Here is a 14,144-nt window from a genome sequence, read left to right as displayed (position 1 = left end):
CGTTCTTACCCCAAACATCACACTGTGAGTACGGAGATGAGCTGGGTAGCAATTGGTTTACACCCCCAACCTGGGAAGCTGTGTACAGAAGTAAAACTACATTTCCCGGCGATCTCTGCGCGGTTACACGCGGTAGGGAGGAAGGGCGGGGAATGGGGGGGAGGGCGCGCCTCTGTGTGAGTAGCCTTCCTATTGGTGCGCTATCCAAAAGGCCGTGTAAACTTGTGGGCGATTGGACGGATTCGTGCACGCTCAGTGGCGACGCGGCGCTACCGGATTTAAGTTTTGTTTTTCGGTTGGGGTCTCTGACTCGGAGGCTTAGTGTGGCGTGAGTAAAGAGTTTTGGGTTTAGGATGCTGGGATTAGGGAATTGGGGCTTTGGGCTAAAAAAAACCTAGTGTCGGAGAAGTAAGTGCGGGGACCGGAAGAGGGAAGTTAGAACGTGCGAAGTGAAAGGTTTGGGGGGGGGGGCGTTGGAGGATTGGGGAGCCATGGCAATGAGGGAGTCGACAACGGGATGAAATGTAAAAAGGAGTATAGAATTTGGAGGTCCTGGAAGTGCGTTCCAGTATTCTCTCATCCCAAGATAGTCTAAGCCCTCAATTTCCTCATTTGTAGAATTAAGGAATAATAAAAGTCCTTAACAGAGTTGTTGTGGGGGTAAATAAAGTAAATGTCAAAATGCTAATCAAGATTTAATTGTAAGGAAAGGTAAGGTTATATTAAAAAACAACAACAACCCTAAATAAGATATCACAGAGATGGAGGAATAGAAGCGACCTGAAACCCATTAACTTATCTATAAACAGACATTGTTTTTTGGGGGGAGATACAGTAATGAGTAAAGCCCATTTTCTATCTTCAAGGAACATACACATCATTAGAGAACTGATAGCAACAAAGAAGTCTATTATGTTAACTTTTAGAGAATTACAGATGCGGTTCTTTTGCAGTTAGATCATTTTGATAGATCAGTTTGGGTGGAGAGACTCTGGAAAGAGATGAAGGAGGTAGTATTGAGTTTTCAGGTACTAACTGGATTCCACTAAGTGAAATTATTTTTTTATTAACGTATAATGTATTATTTGTTTCAGGGCTACAGGTTCCACTAAGTGGAATTATGACAGTGGAGGGAGTTATGTTCCAGCTAGGGGAAGCTCACCAACAAGGGCATGGAGGCAAGAAAGTTATCTACAACCAGGGGTACGTTTAGGGGAGTAGAAGGAAATTAGAGAGGGAGGTTTGGTTCTTAGCCATGATGTCTAGGCAGAGTTTGAGTTAATGCATTAGGCTATCAGGAGCCGCTGATGAATTTTATGACTTTTGAGAATATGGTCCAGAGGAGAAAAGAGGTGGTTAGAACAGTTAAGTCATGGGGTAAGAAGATATGGAAATCTTGAATTAACATGGTCATTGCCCAGATAGAATATACAGGATTTTCATATGGTTGGATAAAGGTCAAGAGAAGGAGTAATGAAATGATGTATTTAAATTTTAAAGTCCAGATTGCTTGGAAGATGCTGAATTAGCTTTGAAGTGCTAAAAAATATGTGACTTGAGTGATTTTTTAAGTTAGACTTTTTTTTGAATTAGACATTTCAAGCTCCAATGGGACATATAGGTGAAATTGTCCCTTACATAATTGGAATTTCAAGCCAGGATATTTAAAGATGTCATTTGTTTATTCAATAAGTAGTTATTACTCTATGCCAGGTAGTGTTTTAGATAATAGAGGTCACCATAAAAACAGCAAGAATAATGATGTTCCCACAGAAATGGACAGAAGAAGTAGAAAAGAAAGTTGAAGACAGAACCTTTTGAACCAAGAGAGGAAGATTATTAGTAAAAATAATAATAATCTCCATTTATTGAGCACTTATGTGTCAGACACTGTGCTCAACCCTTTATTCATTATCTCATTTAATCTTTACACCAACCTATGATATGTGCTATTCTTCCCATCTTTTAATAAGTAACTGGAACGTAGAGAGGTGAAATAACTTACCTGGCACACAGCTAATAAGGCACAAAACTTTGGCTGAAACCCAAGTCTGTTTGATTTCAGAGCCCAAGCTCTGAACTACAATATTTTTTTTAAAAAAGGTGATCAACACTGTCAAATTAAGCATACAAGTCAAAGAGTGACTTGCTGGATGGAGGATGGGACACCAAGAAAGCAGCTGAATTTATTCATTCGGGTGTCTGCTGACCAAGAAAAGGAATTTCAGTTCAGACGTTGTAGTAGGTGTCGGTATAGTGGCAAGCATAGCTGCCTTCCAGCTATTGTAGAAGTCAGATTGTGAGAGGTTATAAAGCTAAATGAGATGTGAATGTGGACACCTTTTTTGTTGATGTGCTGTAGTCACAGGAAAGAGAAGGAGTGAGGACAGTCACTATGAGGAAGAAGAGAAGTTACAAGTTGTTAGAAGGGTCTTTTAAAGGTCGGAGTTATTTTGCGGCGCCTGGCTGGCTTACTTGGTAGAGCATGCAACTCATTATTTTTTTTGTTTAAGATTTATTTATTTGTTAGAGAGCGAGCGTGCACAAGCAGTGGAAGAGGGAGAGAGAGACTCCTTGAGCAGACTCCCCACTGAGCATGGAGCCCGCCCGATGCAGGACTCAGTCCCAGGACCCTGAGATCATGACCTGAGCCAAAACCAAGAGTTGGCTGCCCAACTGACTGATCCACCCAGGGTCCTGAGCATGCAACTCTTGATCTTGGGGTCTTGAGTTTAAGCCCCACATTGGGCATAGAGATTACTTAAAAAAAAAAAAAGACTCAAAATATTTTTTTTAAAGTTCCAAGTTACTCTTAAATATTTTTAGAACAGTGACATTCATCTTTAAGATGTCACCTGTATTCATGAAATGGAATATTGCTTGGCCATATAAAGGAATGAAGCACTAACACATGCTACAACGTGGATGAACCTTGAAAACATCATGCTAAGTGAAAGCAGCCTGTCATAGCCAGCCACAGAAGACCACATACTATACGGTCTCATTCATAGGGAAGTCCAAAATAGGGAGATCCATAGAAATAGAAAGTAGTTAAGTAGTTGCTTAGGGCTTGGGGGAGGTGGAACAGGGTGATGGCTAAAGGTTATAGGATTTCTTGAAGTGATGAAGATGTTCTGTAATTGTGAGGGTTGCACATATCTGAATATACTGAAATCATTGAGTTGTACACTTTGAGTTGTATGGAATGTGAATTATATCTCAATAAAGCTGATAAAAAAAATGTCGCCCGTAATCCTACCGTACCAACCCAATTACCATTTTCACTTTCCAGGTTGTTTTTTTACAAGAGACAGATTCACCCAGTTTGAAGAACTTTTGTGGAAGGAGGTGAGTTCGAAGGAGGAGAGTAGTCATTTTAAAGGAGAGGGTGAGAAAAAGAGATGGTGCACTTGAAGCGTTGGTGGGCAGAAGAAAGCTAATGGAATGACAGAAGCAGAAACCAATTTTCTAGCTCTGTCAGATGGTGGTAAAGCAAAGCAGAGAAAGTGGGTAAGGGAATGCCAGATGGTCAGGAAAGACTTCACCAAGAAGGTGACATTAGAACCCTTATGAAGAGGGAGCAAGCTGTATAGAGATAAATGGGAAAAGAACATCATAAAATAGAAGTTTAAAGTCTGAAGAAAAGTTTGTCTAGCGTGTTTGAAGAACAGCAGCGCCAATGTTGTTGGAGCTGTGAGCAGGGGGAGAGTCGTAGGTGGGGTCACAGAAGTCTTGGGGTAGCTGGATCATGTAGGACCTGGGAAGCCATCTTAAAGCCCTTGGCTCTCTGACTCAAGCAAAAAGCCTCAGGAGGCTTCCGAGCAGAGGAGTTTTGTGTTTTGACTTACTATTTATTTATTTATTTGTTTATTTATTTATTTTTATATATATACATATATATACAAATATACGCATTTATATATACATATATACATTTATACATTTATATATATGTATATACATAAATAAGCAACCACAGTAAGTGTAACATTTTACATTTCCACTAGTAGTGTGTGTTCTAGTTGCTCTACGTCCTTGCTGACACTTGGTATTATCTCTTTATTTGTTTTTAATTTTAGTTACTCTACAGAGTGTGTAGTGGTAGCTCATGGAGGTTTTTTTTTTCCTTTTAAAGATTTTATTTATCAGAGATAGAGGGAGAGAGAGCGAGCAAAAGCAGGGGAAGCAGCAGAGGGAGAGGGAGAAGCAGACTCCCCACTGAGCAAGGAGCCGGATGTGGGACTCGATCCCAGGACCCCAAGATCATGACCTGAGCCAAAGGCAGACACTTAACTGGCTGAGCCACCCAGGCACCTCTAAAACTGACACACAGTCACCAAGGCAGTAAGTATAGATAAGAAGAAGAACTAGCAGTGACTGAAAATTAATGATCAGTGAGAAAGAAAACCAGGAACGTGGTATCCTAGAAGCCAAATGAAGAATGGTTTCAAGGAGGAGGAGCAGAGGCACTCTGGGGTTCCCAGCAGGGAAATGGCGTATAGAATTAACAAGAGTTATTATCTCTTTTCAATCGTGTTCACAAAATTCTTCTCCAAAGGACTGAAGATTATAAACAGAAACATACCAATTAAAAGAGCACAAGAACAGAATGTTACATGATCGTGCTCAAAATCAGAATGGGTTGACAAGGCATGCTTGATAAGCCAGCTTTCCCTGAAGCTAATAAACTCTCCCCTTCCCTCACTCCTTCTTTCCTCCCTCCTCTCCCATTCTTCTCTTCTCTCGCCCTTCTCCCCTTCTCTGCTATTCCCTCCCTGACGTGAGGTTATCTTCATGAAAATTTCTGTGATAAGATTATTCATATAGAGAAACCCAAGCTCTATGTTAGCAATTGGAATGGAGATTGTAAATGGACCTTACAAAGCTTGTAAGTAATTTTTTCTTTCTCTAAGATGAAACAATAAATAAAGCTCACCAAAGAGAGATAAAATGTCAGTGGCTTAGTATTTCTTTTAAATTTAGCATAATTGGCCCTATACCTTAATTTCCAGTTACTGTCCCTTACTTGTCAGAAACTTTTCTGCATCTCCCTCCTATTTCAGCAAAAGGATTGTAAATTCGTTTTGCATTGTTGCAGACAACCTTCATGTTAAGGAGGCTTTTCTTTTGTGTGTGCTTATCCATCCAAACATTAGATACCATTCTGATTTTATTTAAATAGTAATGACGAATGCCTTATGAAAATTCGAAAGTCCTAGATTTTCAGGATTTTTAACTACTTTAAAGAATCCTACATTTTAAAGCATCACATTCTCACCAGCAGGTACATCTGTTAATGATGGAAAGGGAACCTGTCTGCGTATCCTGTTTTTTCTTTTGTCTGTTCCTGACCCCTCATTTTGAATTTTTGTGTATTTGACAGGTGTGAAAAGGACAGCATGAACTTTACCCCGGTGCGTACCCCCATCTGCAGAAAGTAAGACATTTGCTTATTTTCAAGTTGTTAGCTAAAGAATCAAGAGTTTTGTAGCTGTAAGTACAAGTTAGTTTAGGAACTAGAAACGTTTCAGAAGCATGTTTCCATACTCTGGGTTTGAACTGTATTAGACCCCATTTCTCTATTCTTATGTGCAATTTGGATTTAAAACTAGGGCATATTAAATGTTAATACCCGAATCCAAGCAGTTTGAACGAGCCTGGTATAGTGCCCATGGATCCTGGAGTACAGAGGAAACAACCAGCATGCATAAGGGACTTTTAATTCTGGTTCTGCCATCAACCTCCCGCACGACAGACATCCTTGTCCTCATCACCACAACTCTCAACTGCAAAATCTCAGCTAGTACCTCTTAGTTCATCTCCTGATCTATTTCCCAGAGTAGTTATAAGGCAACTCCCTTTGAAGACATGAAACATTAAGTAAAAGAACATTTCTGTCATGAGCTTTTAGTGATTGAGGAAATACTAGGGTTTTTATTTTCTTTATGCTAGCTGGAAGTAAATTTTAATATCTCTTCTATACATGCCTGCTTATTAAAGGTGCTGACCATCTCCTTTGTTAACTGCCTTGGGCATCCAGTATAAAGTTTCTCCACACTGCTGTCTGTTTTGTTGTATTGTAAATTGCAGGTAGTTAGCCAAAGTGGGTTAGGGTTTGCAGGGTTTCTCCACTTCCACACCATTTGTTTTCTGACTTGCATTGTTTTAGCTGACCGCTCTCGTTTGCTAAAAGCAAACAAAGAGAACTTCTTGCCCAGCCTTTCATTAGCGTTTGATCTTGTCTAGTCTTGGTCTGTGTAATTCAGATGTCTCGAGGCTGATGTGATTGTGTGGTTACTAACTAAGGCTATGTTTTTTAATCCTGAATCTTATATTTGTCATTCCCTTTCTTAATAACTTTGCCACTTACATGTACCTGTTCCTGAAAAGAGTTTCATTTGGCAAATTCCAATCTTAAATAAATGGTAATATCTTCTACATATGCATCTATGTACATTTTCCCTTTTAATGTTGTTTGGATGATTCATTCATATTTGGATATCTCTAATCCATAGTTTCTAATGACTTTGAATAATGTTCTATATATATAAAGATTCCACAGTTTATCCATTATCCTATTGAGTGGATGTCTGGAAAGTTTACCATTTTTGTTATTACAAATAATGTTGCTATAAACATTTTCTGTGTGTCACCTTGTACACATGTGCATGAGTTTCTCCAGGACAAGAGGAATGGCGGTTTTACTAGATTCTGCCAAATTACTCTCTGTAATGTCAAGTTAGACTCCACCAGCAATGTATAGTGTTCTTTTGCTATATACCTTAATAGTATTAAATTTTCTGTTATTACCTGGTCTTACTTGGGTAATATTTCATTTTTTTAAATGATCTTTTTATTCTTCTAACATGTATTTTGAATCTAGCTTTAAGCCTTTAATACTTGGAAACCAATTCATAAAATTACTCACTAACTCTGAACATCAAACTTTGAAGGTTTATGAGCACCTTAATTATAGCACTTCAAGAACATAAACTCTGTTTTTATTTAAGAAATTATAATGTCTCATAAATGTTCACATAGTTTAATGAATATATCCTTTCTGATTTTACACAGACCGACAACTGTCTCCAAACATGATGTTCCCTGTGGCTTCAATGGTCCCACCAAGTGGAAGGGAATGTCTTTCTTGGATTCGATGGAGTCCACTCCCTTGCCTTCCACGGAAGATCGTCTGGCTGTCCTCTGCCCTTCTCAGGAACTTCTGGAATATTACCAAAAGAAGATGGCTGAGTGTGAGGAAGAAAATGAAGACCTGTTGAAGAAACTGGAACTCTACAAAGCAGCGTGTGATGCACAGGTGAAAGGGATGATGTGTTGTGCCCTTTTTGGACTCCGGTTGAGTCTGTTCATTCCTGGGACGAGTGCCAGCTCATATCATAAGCAGATATTTTATTTAAGAAATTCTTCTTTTATTCCTTTCTACTGCAGCCTAGCTACCTATCCACCCTTTGGGTCCCTCACTGGATCATAATCTCCCCCAACTGCTAGACCTCTAAAACCTTAAACTCTTACAACTTGGTCTCTTTTATGCTTGTAGTTCTTTCACCCCCTTACACCTGACTCCATTTAACTTCATTGATAGCTCTGTAGCCCCTTAACAGTTCAGGTTTCTAAGCATTGCCCGCCAGCTTCTGACCTTCCTTCCTTTCTGACCCAAATTCCATGGTGCTTCACTTCAGTAACTATACTGCCTGCATGGGACCCCTTGCTTATTCTTCTGCCCTGCTTGCATAGCACAAACCCTAACTGTAATTTCGTCCAGTTCTCCACCACCTCTTCTGGAACAGGATTTGTCAACCTTGGCATCACTGGCATTTGGGGCTTGGTACTTGTTTGTCATGAAGACTGTCGTGTGCGTTGTAGGCTGTTTAGTAGCGTCCTTGGCCTCCACTCGCTAGATACCAGTAGCGCACGTCCTCCCCCACCCCCCAACCCCCAGTCATGACCATCAAAAATGCCTGCGGACGTTGCCCAGTTTCTCGGGGGCATAGGCAAAATCGCCCCCAGTTGAGAACCGTTGTTCTAGAATGGTCACATACAACATTACAGAATAAATTCATGGTGAACTTGTCATCCGTATCCTTAGTCACTATACAGCGGTTTTCTTGCCTGTGCACATCTGTGCCCTACCTTCACCCTCCTCCAGCCCGAAACCCCTTCTTAGCCCTCTTCTCTCAGGCCACATTGTTTCCTAGTTCACAGAGGAGACACCAGCTCGCACGCATGTGCTCCCTTCCTGCCCATCCACACAAGTTACCTACATCTATATCCATCTCTCTTTTTTCTTACTGCTTCAGGGACAAGCTGTCTCTGCCCGTTCAAGCTGCACTGATCCAGCAGCCCCCCTGGCCCCTAGCCCTTTCTCCTCAGAAACCTGCTTCATCACCTCTCTTCTCTGTGTGTTCTATTTTTAACTTCTTGCCTGACGTTGGCTTTTTGTCCTCAGTATATAAACCTACTCAAGTCTTTCCTAACTTAAAAAAACAGCCTTCTGTAGTTGTACTTTCCCCTCTAACTCCTCTTTTATGTAAATGGCTCTTTTCTCAGCCACACCTGTAGAATAGTTTGACTTTGTCACCCACTCAGCGACCTCCTGACTGCAGTTTGGTCTTTGTCCTCATTGCTCCACTAAAAGTGCACCTCCTGTGGTCTCTGGAACCTGCTAGTCAAAGTGATCTTTTCGTGGCCTTTGCAGCGTTTGTCACTATTGACCTCTTCTTTCTGCAGACTTATCCTTTCTTGATTTCCGTGTCATTTTCCTTTCCCAGTTTCTGTCTTACCTCTAACCAGTTCTCCTCAGTCTCCATCAACAGCCCCCCTTCCTTAGTCTTAAATATGAAAGTTCTAGATTCCACCATATATGGCCTCGTTGCAGTCATGCCTTCTACTACTACATGTGAGATGACACCAGATAACCAATGCGGACTCACTTTTCTCCTGCGTTTCATATTAACGTGTCCATGTGTGAACTACCTTCCTCTTTCCTACCCTACCCACACATAATCTGTACCACTAACATTTCCGCTCCCTCCATTCCTTATCTCTTCACTTGTTCTTTATTCCGTATCCAGTAAATGGTATCGTTGCCTGCGATTCTCCCCAGCCCCTACTTCCATCACTTGGTAAGTCCTCTTCACTCTGCTTCCTAAATGTCGCTTCACCCATTCCAACAGCTTAATCACTGTTCCCTCAAATCTAGTTCCAGCTCTCATTATGTCTCCCCCGAACTATTCCAGTGTCCTCCTTACCAGTACCCAGCCTGTGGCCTCACATTTCTCTACTCTGCCTCTCACTGTCCACTTCAGCAACCCTGATATACTTGGGGTTGCGCAAACACTTAAGGCTCTGATAGTTCTGTATTTCTCTTTCCCAAGAGTACCCGCCCTTTGCTTGTCTCTGGCAGTTTTCATCTTTTAAGTTCCAATTTTGGTTGTGTTCTCTGACTTCCCAAGACCTGCAGAGGTTTTACTCCTGCTGTACTTTTCCCTTCTACCATTTTACTATGCACACTCTTTCATGAAATAACTATTTCATTTTAATTGTTCGCATGTCTCTCCCCCCGCAAAATTCTTCAACTTTGTGGGCAAGAATCATACCTTTTGGGGCGCCTGGGTGGCACAGCGGTTGGGTGTCTGCCTTCGGCTCAGGGCGTGATCCCGGCATTGTGAGATCGAGCCCCACGTCAGGCTCCTCCGCTGTGAGCCTGCTTCTTCCTCTCCCACTCCCCCTGCTTGTGTTCCCTCTCTTGCTGGCTGTCTCTCTCTGCCTAATAAGTAAATAAATCTTTAAAAAAAAAAAAAGAATCATACCTTTTTATCTTTGTTTTTCCAAAATTTTATAATCCTTATTACATAGAAAGCATTAAAAAAAAAAGTGTGAGTAGAACAAGTGAATCATGTGGCATTAGGGTTCTGTAATCTGTAAAAGGAAGATACAAGAGCTTCGGTGGTATAGGCAAACATCACACTCACACTACAGCTTTTAAGCTCAAGTCTGTATACAACTTGTTGTTGTCATTTGAATTCTGTGTTGGTGAAACCATTCACTTTGTAATATTTCTGCATGAACTGATCCACCATATCCAATCAGAAATACTCCTGTGAAGCACAATATCTTTTCAACTACCTTTCTCCCCTCCCCCCCCCCCAGCATAAACTGGAATGGGATTTGCAGCAGAGGGAGGAAGAGATTGCTGAACTACAGAAAGCTCTAAGTGATATACAGGTCTGCCTCTTCCAGGAGCGGGAGCATGTTTTACGCCTCTACTCAGAAAATGACCGACTGAGAATCAGGTACCAAGTGGAAGGGAAATATTGGAGTTCTGTTTCTAAATTACACTAAACAAGATACATTTCTCTATGGTTCTTCTCTTAGGTTGTGTTCCCCAGGAAGCGGGCTCTGAGATGGAGGCAAAGATGGTTAGTAGGAAGACTCTCAGGAATAACATCTATGAGCAGATTTGGGCAGAGGGAGAATTAGAACTGTGATTCTGTGGGAGCAGAGGCCTCAGCCAACCCCACAGGGAGCTCTAGGCCAGGACAGCCATTCAGAGCAAAGGGGTTGACCATTTGTACTCCACACTGATCACTCATTGGATGTAGGCTGTCACCAGGGTGGGGATGTAAACGTGAGGGAGGCAGCCCCCTTCAGCCTAGGGCAGTTCCTGGAGAAGAACTCAGCTCTTGGGTGATGGGTTTCTTGGTCCTGAAGGTGGCATCTGAGCAGTGTTCCACAACGTCCACTACTAAATTTTTTTTTAATTGTGGTAAAATATACTTAAAATAAAATTTACCATTTTGGTCATTTTCAAGTGCATGGTGCAGTGGCGTTAAGTATATTTATGTTATCATGCAGCCATACCACTGTCCAGCTCTAGAACTTTTTCATCGTCCCTTGTAGAAACTCTATACCTATTAAACAATAACTCCTCATCACTGCCCCCAGCCCTTAGTAACCACTGTTCTCCTTTCTGTCTATGTATTTGACCTCATATAAGTAGAATCATACAGTATTTGTGCCTTTGTGTCTGGCTTATTTCACTTAGCGTAATGTTTTCAAGGTTCAACCATGTTGTAGCGTGTATCAAAATTTCATTCCTTTTTAAGGTAATATCCCAGTGTATGTACATAGCACATTTTGTTTATCATTTGTCCACTGATGGACATTTGAATTGTTTCCACCTTCTAGCTATTGTGAATAATACTGCCATGAACATTGGTATACAAATACCTGTTCAGGTCTCTGCTTTCAGTTCTTTTGTGTATATACCCAGAAGTGGAATGATGAATCAAATGCTAATTCTATGTTTAGTATTTTTGAGGAACTACCATGTTGCTTTTGATAGTGACTGCACCATTTTATATTCCCACCGCAAGTACACAAGGGTTTCAGTTTCTTATTCATACCAACATTTTTTTCTATTTTTTAATAATGGGTATGTTTTGATTTGCATTGTCCTAACGATGAATGATATTGAGCCTTTTCTCATATGCTTATTGGCTATTTGTGTGTCTTCTCTAGAGAAGTGTCTGTTCAAGCCCTTTGCCCATTTTTGAATTGGGTTCTTTGATTTTTACTGTTGTTTAGTTTTTAAGAGTTCTTTTTATATTCTGGATTTAATCCCTTATTAGATAACTGATTTGTAACTGTTTTCTCCCATTCTGAGTGTTGCCATTTTACTCTGTTGATAATCTTTTTGATGCACAAAAGCTTTTTATTTTTGTAAGGTCCAATTGGTATACTTTTCCTTTTGTTGCTTCTGCTTTTGGTGTCATATTAAAAAAATCATTGCCAAATCCAATATCACTATAGTTTTGGGTTTTTTTCTAAGAGAGAGCACTCCTGAGTGTTGGGAAGGGGCAGAGGGAGAGAGAATCTTAAGCAGGCTCCATGCCCAGGGCAGAGCGCAACACAGGGCTCCATCTCACAATGCTGAGATCATGACCTGAGCCTAAATCAGGAGTCGGACGCTCAACCGACTGAGCCACCCAGGCACCCCCACTGTGTTTTATAGTTTTAGGTCTTACAGGTAGGTCTTTGATCCATTTTAAGATAACTTTTGTATATTGTGTTACGTAAGGGTCCACCTTCATTCGTTTGCATGTTGAATATCCGGTTTTCCCAGCACCATTTGTTGAGAAGACTGTCTTTTCTCCATTGAAAGTTGAAAATCACTTGACCACACATGTGGGACTTATTTCTGGGCTGTCCGTTCGATTCCACTGGTCTATCGATCTGTCATTATGTCAGTACCACACTGTTTTGATTACTGTAACTTTGTAGTAAGTTTTGAAATCAGGATGTGTGGGTCTTCCAACTGCGGCCTTTTTCTGGATTGTCTTAATTATTTTGAGTTCCCTGAGATTCCATATGGATTTTAAAAATCCATATGGATTTTTCTGTTTCTGCAAAAAATGTCATTGAGATTTGATGGGAGTTGCTCTGAATCTGTAGACTGCTTTGGGTAATATTGACCTCATAATATCAAATCTTCCATTTATTTCTGTGTTCTTTAATTTCTTTCAGTAGTGTTTTTAGTATACAAGTCTTTCACTTCTTTATTAATTCCTAAGTATTTTATTCTTTTTGATGTTGTTGTAAAGCAAATTATTATCTTAATTTCCTTTTCAGATTGTTCACCATTAGTGTATGCAAACTGTCTTTTGCATGAAGAATTTGTATTCTGCTACTTTGCTGAATTCTCTAATAATATCAGTTCTAATAGGATTTCCTTGGTTTGTTTGGTTTGGTTTTTGTTGTTTTTGTGGAACCCTTAGGTTTTCTACATATAAGATCTGTGAACAAAGATAATTTTATTTCTCTCTTTCCACTTTGGATGTCTTTTCCTTTTTTCTTGACTACTTGCCCTGGCTAGGATTTCTAATACTGTATTAAATGGAAGTTCTGAAAGTGGGCATCCTTGTCTCGTTCTTGATTGTAGAAGAAAACTTTTGGTCTTTCAACATTGAGTTTGATGTTAGCTGTGGGTTTTCCATAACATGGCTTCTATTAGGTAGAGATTGTTTCCTTCTTTACCTAGTTTGTTGAGTGTTTTTCTCATAAAAGGGTTTTGAATGTTATTACATGAGTTTTCTTTATCAATTGATGATTGTGGTTTTTTTCCTTCATTCTGTTAATGTGGTGTATTACATTGATCAATTTTCATATGCTGAACTATGCTTGGATTCCAGAAATAAATTACACTTAATCATGGTGTATAATCCATGTAATATGCTCCTGAATTTGGTTTGCTTGTATTTTGTTGAGGATTTTTACATCAATGTTCATGAGGGATATTGGTCTGTAGCAGTTTTCTTGTAATGTCTTTGTCTGGCTTTGGTGTCAGGGTAATGCTGGTCTCGTAAAATGAGTTAGAAAGTGTTGCCTCTTCTTCAATTTTTAGAAAAGTTTGAGAGTTATTGGTGTTTGTCCTTTAGGTACTTGGTTGAAGTCACTAGTGAAGACATCAGGTCCAGAGTTTTTCTTTGTCAGGAGGTTTTTGATTACCAACTCAGTCTCCTTAATAGTTTTAGCCTTGACCTAATGCAGAACTTCCTTTCAACTCTGGGCCACATTGAAAGCTCACCTTCCATGTCACTTGATATGGGTTAGAGCAGTATTCCAGAGTATGGAATATGTTCTCTGAAGAGACCTAAAGAGTCTTTTCTTCTTCCTGGTAAGGGTAAGGTACAGTAGTTTGTCCTTTACTCTGAAGAGAATGTCCTGTCATGCCCAGATCAGACCCCTAAAACTTCACTGATGTGCTTTGTAAGGTTTACTTCCAACTCTCTGGAGCGCGTGTATCTTACCAAGGGTTCCAATGCACCTGCCATTTCTTGTCTATCCAGTCTAATTTAATCTGATATCATTAGTAGTGAACTAATGAGATCTGTGTTATGGCCAGATCCAGGTCTCTTTAGACTTATTTGATAGAACGCAGAAGAGTTAACATGGTTTTATGGAAAGACTGTAAAAGTATACTGTGTTCACTCCACACAAATGAGAACTATTCCTGGTTCTGTTAGGAATGGGAAGGAATACATTTGCTTAATCAGTATCCATATACCATGTACCTAAAATCAAGTTAATCTCCTCCAGCAAAAACACTACATCTAGGACAGTGA

General features: G+C 40.1%; 1 protein-coding gene across 4 annotated transcripts in view; it reads left to right on the top strand.

The window, feature by feature from the left end:
* Positions 1 to 211: 211 nt before the first annotated feature.
* Positions 212 to 14,144, top strand: part of CCDC77 (coiled-coil domain containing 77) — a 28,051-nt gene continuing 14,118 nt past the window's right edge. The window contains exons 1-6 of one of the 4 annotated variants that reach the window (XM_045774530.2): positions 238 to 328; positions 1,095 to 1,203; positions 3,293 to 3,348; positions 5,384 to 5,437; positions 7,075 to 7,318; positions 10,171 to 10,313. In XM_045774530.2, the coding sequence (XP_045630486.1) occupies positions 5,400 to 5,437; positions 7,075 to 7,318; positions 10,171 to 10,313 (425 nt within the window). In that variant the 5' untranslated portion in view covers positions 238 to 328; positions 1,095 to 1,203; positions 3,293 to 3,348; positions 5,384 to 5,399. Of the gene's footprint in view, positions 329 to 1,094; positions 1,204 to 3,292; positions 3,349 to 5,383; positions 5,438 to 7,074; positions 7,319 to 10,170; positions 10,314 to 14,144 lie in introns of all 4 variants that reach the window. The other 3 variants (XM_045774546.2, XM_045774537.2, XM_045774519.2) reach the window with 3 other exon arrangements.

The sequence above is a fragment of the Ursus americanus genome, chromosome 25, assembly GCF_024610735.1.
Source record: "Ursus americanus isolate L20-20 chromosome 25, mUrsAme1.1.p, whole genome shotgun sequence".
Classification (NCBI taxonomy): Eukaryota; Metazoa; Chordata; class Mammalia; order Carnivora; family Ursidae; genus Ursus; species Ursus americanus.
Note: the sequence above shows the minus strand (reverse complement) of the source record. Positions and strands in the feature narration are given on the sequence as shown.